At 47.2% G+C, this 8,212-nt stretch overlaps 1 protein-coding gene across 1 annotated transcript; it reads right to left on the bottom strand.

Annotated features, from left to right (window-relative positions):
- Positions 1-1,516: 1,516 nt before the first annotated feature.
- LOC125538427 (glutamate decarboxylase 2-like) lies at positions 1,517-3,651 on the bottom strand. Its single transcript, XM_048701681.1, has 6 exons — positions 3,303-3,651; positions 3,005-3,205; positions 2,703-2,917; positions 2,358-2,611; positions 2,191-2,243; positions 1,517-2,101 (listed from the first exon to the last, which is right to left on the bottom strand). The coding sequence occupies exons 1-6, from the start codon at positions 3,591-3,593 to the stop codon at positions 1,616-1,618; spliced, it is 1,500 nt and encodes a 499-aa protein (XP_048557638.1). The 5' UTR covers positions 3,594-3,651; the 3' UTR covers positions 1,517-1,615.
- Between the last annotated feature and the right edge of the window lie 4,561 nt (positions 3,652-8,212).

Below are 8,212 nucleotides of genomic sequence, written 5' to 3'. Positions count from 1 at the left end.
GTACATTTGACCTAAGGAAAGATGTTGAAAACATACCCCTAGTAAATTTTGTGTAAATAGCATGATGCTTTACTCACCGTAGATTTCATAGCTTACGTACGAACACCATGATAACTTTGACCTGGGAAAAAAACTGTTGTTGACAACATTTCGGGGTGGGGGAGAGGGCACCCCCGATAACTTCTATGTAAATAACATGGTAATATATGGACAACACAGATGATAATTCACGTACAAATCACGGTAACTTTGAATAGGGGTCCCGATAACTTCTGTGCAAACGACATGGTAATATATGTATAACAAAGCTGATAACTCAGGTACAATACCGTGGTAACTTATGACCACCGGAATAGAAGTTGTTGAAAAAGGATACTCCCGATAACTTCTGCCTAAATAGTATGGTAATATATGCACAACAGAGCTGATAACTCACGTACAAACACCGCGGTAAATTTGACTACATTTTTTTCTTTCAAAAAGACATAATCTCGATACCTTTTGGGTAAATAACATGGTAATACTAGACCACAGACTTGATAATTGACATAAAAATACCACAATAACTTTAATCCACGGAGAAGAAGTTGAAAAACACATCCTTAATAACTTCAGCGTAAATGTCATGGTATTTTATGCGTCATAGACCTAATCATACGTGGCTAATAGGTCGGCTCATGCACTGCATGATTCGGCACATACTAAACAGGTCTGCCCCGACACGACTTGCAAGTTTCCATTTTTATAAGTGAGTCATGTCATGTTGGCATGTGGACCTCACCTCTTGGCCCAGGCACAACATCGATCATAGACGGTGGATATTGGATAAATTACTTACAATACCATGGTAAATTTTGATCCAGGCAAAAAAGTAGTTGAAACATATCCCGGTAACTTCAATGTAAAACCATAATAAGTTACGTACTATAAGCATGATAGTTTATTTGGTCTAGGCGTGGTAACTTTTGGCCTGAAAAAAAAGTCGTCGAAACATATCAACATGGGATCTAGTTTCGAAGATCTCGCCGTGACGAATTTTTTACGTGAAAATGAATTTTGAATCGGAGCGACGGTTTGAGCTACAAAACATTTTAAAGTTCAAAATAGGGAGAATCTTTTACTGACATCATCTTCTTTATCTTTTACTCCCTCCGTTTCTAAATACTTGTCTTTCTAGAGGTTTTAATAAGTGACTACATTCGAAGCAAAATGAGTGAATATACACTCTAAAATATGTCTATATACATCCGTATGTGGTAACCATTTGAAATCTCTAGAAAGACAAATATTTAGAAACAAAGGGAGTAGTTTGCATGCATGCATGGACTCATTAGTCAAGGTTGGTTGCATGCGCTTTCTCCATCACCACGCATAGGACATTAGCTAGTAAGGTTGCATGCATGTGTGATTGGATAAGAAGGGGAAGGTGTTCGAATCTGTTGTTTATATTCGGACCAGTTAGGAAGTGAGCACAGTCCTTGACGTCATAATATAAGAACGTTTTGCAAGTTAAAACAACTTGAAAAATAAACTTATAATATGAAATGGAGGGAGTAATAATTTATAATTTATTCTGTAGCACAATCGGCAGGCGTCGCAGTCATCTGGCGGCAGATTAGCACACACCCTTCGTCTTCCCGGAAACAAGCGACACGCTCCTGTGACCGGACACCGCCTCCCTCTTGACGACCTTGACGGACGCCTCCTCCTTGGCGCTCCTGGCCGGACCGAGCTCGATGGTGAGCCTCATCTTGGGCACGGGGCCCTTGGCCGCCAGGTCCAGCTCGCTCAGCGCCATGCGCACGTGCGACAGGAACCTCTCGGCGAGCGGCCGGCCGAAGTCCTCCCGGACGACCACACGGAGCACCGTCATGTGCTCCAGGTTCGCCGGCATCGTGTACGCCGGCACGATCCACCCGAACCGGCGCAGGTTCGCCGACAGCTTGAACGCCAGCGAGCCGTCCCTGATGCCCCTGAAGGTGAAGGCCACCAGTGGCACGCCGTCTTCCTTGGAGATGACGTCGAAACGCCCCGTGCGCAGGAGCCCCTCCCGGAGCGTTCTGGCGCTCTCCATGCAGTTCTCCATCACATTCTTGTACCCCTGCACGCGGCGATACGAAACATATGACTGCTATTCTGTGCTCTGTAAATTAGTTAGCCTGAAGATTGGTCTGTTGATGAATTTTGTACCTCGAAACCTAGCCGAAGAAATTGGTAATATTGTGCGATGATTTGGCTGGACCCTGCACAATATCAAACATGTGAAACAATTCAAGAACGTGAAATCGAATTATAGAATCAAATCAGGGATTCTGTCTGTTGATCGGTTAATTTCTTGGACTAAAAAATGTTCGTGCCTTTGGAGAAGTTGAGCGTGAAGGTTGGCTGGTCGGCGCCGAGGTAGTTGATGTGGAAGATGAGCTCGTCGGGGAGATCCTCCTTGTTGCGCCATATCACCCATCCGACGCCGGGGTAGACGAGGCCGTACTTGTGGCCGCTGACGTTGATGCTCTTCACCAGCGGCAGCCGGAAGTCCCACTCCAGCTCGGGGTACAGGAACGGCGCGATGAACCCGCCGCTCGCCGCGTCCACGTGGATCGGGGTGTCCCACCTGCCAGCCACGTCATAATCATATATAAGTTCATAAAACAGGGATTGATGAAATTTCCGATGCACGGATTTGAGGATTTGAGCAAGCCGACCTTGTTCGCTTGTTCTTGGCGGCGAGGAGGTCGTTGAGGCGCTTGACGTCCTCGAACTCGCCGGTGAGGGTGGAGCCGAGGATGGCGGCGACGCAGATGGTGTTCTCGTCCACCATCTCCACGGCCTTGTCCGGGTCCATCACGTAGCACCCTTCGCTCAGCTTCACCTCCTTGAGCTCCACCTCGAAGTAGCGCGCGAACTTCTCCCAGCACACCTGCATCACAGAGCAGAACATGTTACTTATGATCCAACTCTGTCTTACTTGATGAAGCAAATGTACGCGCGTTATCTATGGTGTTACCTGAACATTGGCTCCCGTGACAATGTTGGGCTTGTCGTATGGCTTCCCCTCCGCCTTCCGCCGGTTCTGCCAGCGCCGCTTGAACGCCAGGCCGGCGAGCATTATTGCCTCCGAGGACCCGACCGTGCCGACCCCGACGGCAGTCTCGCCGGCGCCTACCGGCGCGTTGAACAGCCGCGCTATGATGTTCACGCACCGGTTCTGCGCACAGACAGCGTTGTTGATCAATCCGAACCGGACACGTACGAAGGGTCAGACGGAAAGAAAACACATATCGGAATGCCACTAGCTAGCTTGCCTGGAGCTCGGTGGTGACGGGGTACTCGTCCATGTCGGCGTAGTTCTTGTTCATGCCCTCGAGGATGAGCCGGTCGCACTCGGGCTCCATCCAGGTGGTGACGAAGGACGCCAGGTTCAGCCGCGGGCTGCCGTCCAGCAGCAGCTCGTCGTGGATGATCTGGTACGCCGCGTCCTTGGAGATCGACCTCGCCCCGAGCTCGTAGCTCGGGACCGGCTCCTGCACGTACCTCGACGCGAACACGGCGGCCGACGCGGCCGCCTCGTCGCTCTGAACATGCGTCAGAACCATGCCTGTAGCTCCGTGTCAGGCGAGTCCTTTCTTATTTCCCTCTGAACACAGTTCTTAGGCAACACGAACCATATATATACAGGAGGGTTAACCTGGAATGTTGATTTCTTGTGCTTTGCTTGCCACATGTTGGTTTTGGCTGCCCGGCGACTCTGCTTCGCCCCCAAGTTGAGTCCTTGCTTCCTTGTTGCTGCAATGCGGCTGCTTTACTTGATGTCAGCTTCGATTCTTTTTGTGGGATCTCTGTTGCTTCCCACTGCTGCTCAAGTATTCCTTAATTGCTCCTGCGTAGCAGGTTTGTAACTATTCGATTGTTATTCAAAGATGACCGAGAATATATGGGCTGCCATTTGTTCGATCCTCCAGTGATGTGGGGCTTTGTCACGATTCACCACCATGTTCGGGTTAGGCCCGGAGAATGGGACTTGGGAGTTTCTGCCCGAGCTCAAAACCACCTCGTGAATAGCAAAATAAAAAAAAAGTAATATTTTTTAGAAAAACTATTTCTTTTGGCAACAAACATGGTTGAATGTTCTACATACATGCAAATTTCCATGAAGAAAAATACTACTAATGCTCTGAGCGGAAACAAAGGAAATCGATGCCTCAAAAACTTATTTTCGAAAGCATTTTGTAGTGTTCATTTAGTTTCTTTTCCAGACCTCCACGAATATGATTTCATCATGAAAATTCTCAGGAATGAAGAAAACAAAGCAATGTTTATTGTTAAAAAATCAGGATTTTTATTATTATTTTATTGTTCATAACGGAGCATTTGAGCTTAGAATTAGAAGGATATTTTAGCGGAGAATGTGTTTATTAGTCTGTTCTCGTACTTGGGTTTAGTCTGAGCAATCCCTAAAACTGGCCTAAGCACACAGTGCGGAAAATAATTTTGTATTGAAAATTAATCACTTCAGCTTTGCGTCTTCAATTTATCTTCTATAACTAAATAGCTAGCCCCCGCTAATAACTATTTAAAAACACTACAAGTATGTCAAACTATCACCCTAAATAAACTTTAGAAATTCATTGCGAGGGTGCATGTGTTCTTCGTAACCAGTTTTCTTCTCCCACACTTCTGTTCCTATGCTTGCCCCATACATAACCTAGCGCCATGAGGACTGAATGAACCTAGCGCCGCCGCCTCCAATCTATCAGATCTCATCCATAATTGGGCAATCCCTATCACAACTCATCGCTGGTATCCCCTATCATCTACCCTCCTTGCCGCCTCCGGAGGCTACTGACGGTTAAGCCGTGCGTCCACAATGGATGGGGGCAGTGGGCTGTTATGCGTGAGGACGACGACCTCTGGAAGGTACAACAAGGGCTTAAATCTGATGTATGCTTCGTGTTCCTGGTCGCATAGGTGGCAAAGGCGTCGACGACGCCTAGAGGTGGCAAAATTTTGTGTTTTGACCCTTTTGAAGAAGTTCTTCGAGATCTGACCCTTGTTTGCAAATTTTTTGGGATCTGACCCTTTTCCTACCGCCAAGGGGCATGGCGGTAGGGTATAACAGCCTACCGCCGACGTCCCTGGCGGTAGGGTTGCACGCCCTATCGCAAAAAAATTCTAAGTTTCAGACACAATGCGTGTGCGCACCTACTGCCGGGCACCTTGGCAGTAGGGTTACACATGCTACCGCCATCCCTTGTGGCGGTAGGGATGCGTTGCGCTGACGTGGTCAAGTTCCTTACCGCGAGGGGTGTCGGTGTCAAAACCGGCCGATCTCGGGTAAGGGGTCCCGAATTGTGCGTCTGAGGATCGAAGGGAACAGGAGACGAGGGTGACACGATGTTTACCCAGGTTCGGGCCCTCTTAATGGAGGTAAAACCCTACGTCCTTCTTGATTGTATTTGATGAGTATAGGAGTTATAAGAGTTGATCTACCTCGAGATCGTAATGGCTAAACCCTAGATGTCTAGCCTATGTGATTTGTTCTTAGCCTCTATGGACTAAACCCTCCAGTTTATATAGACACCGGAGGGGTATAGAGTTGTACAGAGTCGGTTTACAGATAAAGGAAATAATACATCCGAACACTAAGCTTGCCATCGACGCAAAGGAGAGTCTCATCCGGACACAGGGGGAAGGTTTTCTCCCTTGTATCTTCACGGCCCACCAGTCTGGCCCATATCAATTTGTCCGGACACCCGAGGACCCTTTAGTCCAGGACTCCCTCAGTAGCCCCCGAACCAGTCTTCAATGACGATGTATTCGGCTCGTTGATTGTCTTCGGCATTGCAAGGCGGGTTCCTTCTCAGCATATAAAGTAGTCGCTTGAACAAAAGATCTGTACCCGGCTCCGCATTATAGCTACAACCTTAAACCACAAGGGCATAATGTTTAATAAAGCATATCTTTTGACAGCTTTTTCGGTGAAACATTACGTCTGGCCTTTTTATTATTTCTAACCGTTATTGGCCTCCCGCTTCGTGTTTCGAGGCGTGGCCTTCATTGACACGTCTTATCAAAGCAGAGATCGTGCCCCCTTATTACGGGATTTTCATCAATACGGGTGTGGGGTAACCCAACCGTGTCGTTCGCGCGACCCCTTGGCAATAGGCAAGGTTTAAGGCTAGTGGGGGGGGGTGCTTGATATTCACTGCCTATATAAGCATATAACGATCCATTCTTTACCCCACGCCTTCTTCCTTCCTCAGCCTTCCTGTCCTTGAGCCCCAACGCCTAAGCTTTCAGCCTTTCCCACCACCCGACTCTCCCAGCCTTTCCCACCACCCGACTCTCCCAGCCATGTCCGGATCCGGTTCACATGGCAAGTGGGTGGCTGATACGTCTCCAACGTATCTATAATTTTTGATTGCTCCATGCTATGTTATCTACTGTTTTGCGCAATATTGGGCTTTATTATCCACTTTTATATTATTTTTGGGACTAACCTATTAACCGGAGGCCCAGCCCAGATTTGCTGTTTTTTGCCTATTTCAGTGTTTCGAAGAAAAAGAATATCAAACGGAGTCGAAATGGAACGAAATCAACTGGAGAAGTTATTTTTGGAAGGAAAGCTACCGGATGGACTTGGACCCCACGTCAGGAGCCAAGGGAGGTGCTCACGAGGGTGGGGAGAGCGCCCCCTGCCTCGTGGGGCCCCCGAAGCTCCACCGACATACTTCCTGCACCCATATATACTCACATACCCTAAAACTTCCAGAACACACGATAGATCGGGAGTTCCGCCGCCAGAAGCCTCCGTAGCCACCGAAAACCAATCTAGACCCGTTCCGGCACCCTGCCGGAGTGGGCAATCCTTCTCCGGTGGCCATCTTCATCATCCCGGTGCTCTCCATGACGAGGAGGGAGTAGTTCTCCCTCGGGGCTGAGGGTATGTACCAGTAGCTATGTGTTTGACCTCTCTCTCTCTCTCTCTCGTGTTCTTGAGGTGATATTGATGTATTGCGAGCTTTGCTATTATAGTTGGATCTTATGATGTTTTCTCCCCCCTCTACTCTCTTGTAATGGATTGAGTTTCCCTTTGAAGTTATCTTATTGGATTGAGTCTCTAAAGATTTGAGAACACTTGATGTATGTCTTGCCGTGCGTATCTGTGGTGACAATGGGATACCACGTGATTCACTTGACGTATGTTTTGGTGATCAACTTGCGGGTTCCGCCCATGAACCTATGCATAGGGGTTGGCACACATTTTCGTCATGATTCTCCAGTAGGAACTTTGGGGCACTCTTTGAGGTTCTATGTGTTGGTTGAATAGATGAATCTGAGATTCTGTGATGCATATCGTATAATCATACCCACAGATACTTGAGGTGACATTGGAGTATCTAGGTGACATTAGGGTTTTGGTTGATTTATGTCTTAAGGTGTTATTCTAGTACGAACTCTAGGGCTGTTTGTGACACTTATAGGAATAGCCCAACGGATTGATTGGAAAGAATAACTTTGAGGTGGTTTCGTACCCTACCATAATCTCTTCGTTCGTTCTCCGCTATTAGTGGCTTTGGAGTGACTCTTTGTTGCATGTTGAGGGATAGTTATGTGATCCAATTATGTTATTATTGTTGAGAGGACTTACACTAGTGAAAGTATGAACCCTAGGCCTTGTTTCCTATCATTGCAATACCGTTTACGCTCACTTTTATCATTAGTTACCTTGCTGTTTTTATATTTTCAGATTACAAAAACTATTATCTACTATCCATATACCACTTGTATCACCATCTCTTCGCCGAAATAGTGCACCTATACAATTTACCATTGTATTGGGTGTGTTGGGGACACAAGAGACTCTTTGTTTTTTGGTTGCAGGGTTGCTTGAGAGAGACTGAGGGAGTCCTGGATTAGGGGGTGTCCGGATAGCCGGACTATAACCTTTGACCGGACTCTCGGACTATGAAGATACAAGATTGAAGACTTCGTCCCGTGTTCGGATGGGACTTTCCTTGGCTTGGAAGGCAAGCTTGGCAATACGGATATGTAGATCTCCTCCCATTGTAACCGAATCTGTGTAACCCTAGCCCTCTCCGGAGTCTATATAAATCGGAGGGTTTTAGTCCATAGGACAAACAACAATCATACCATAGGCTAGCTTCTAGGGTTTAGCCTCGTTGATCTCGTGGTAGATCTACTCTTGTACTAC

Source organism: Triticum urartu, chromosome 2 (genome assembly GCF_003073215.2).
Source record: "Triticum urartu cultivar G1812 chromosome 2, Tu2.1, whole genome shotgun sequence".
Lineage (NCBI taxonomy): Eukaryota > Viridiplantae > Streptophyta > Magnoliopsida > Poales > Poaceae > Triticum > Triticum urartu.
The sequence above is the reverse complement of the archived record's forward strand: the minus strand, read 5'-3'. Positions and strand labels throughout refer to the sequence as shown.

Bases quoted from the DNA above. Each gene is read 5' to 3' on its own strand.
- LOC125538427 (XM_048701681.1), bottom strand. From the start codon at position 3,593: ATGGTTCTGACGCATGTTCAGAGCGACGAGGCGGCCGCGTCGGCCGCC. The intron at 2,918-3,004 runs GTAACACCATAG...TCTGTGATGCAG, and splicing joins TCACGGGAGCCAATGTTCAG to GTGTGCTGGGAGAAGTTCGC. The intron at 2,244-2,357 runs GCACGAACATTT...GATATTGTGCAG, and splicing joins CACGCTCAACTTCTCCAAAG to GGTCCAGCCAAATCATCGCA.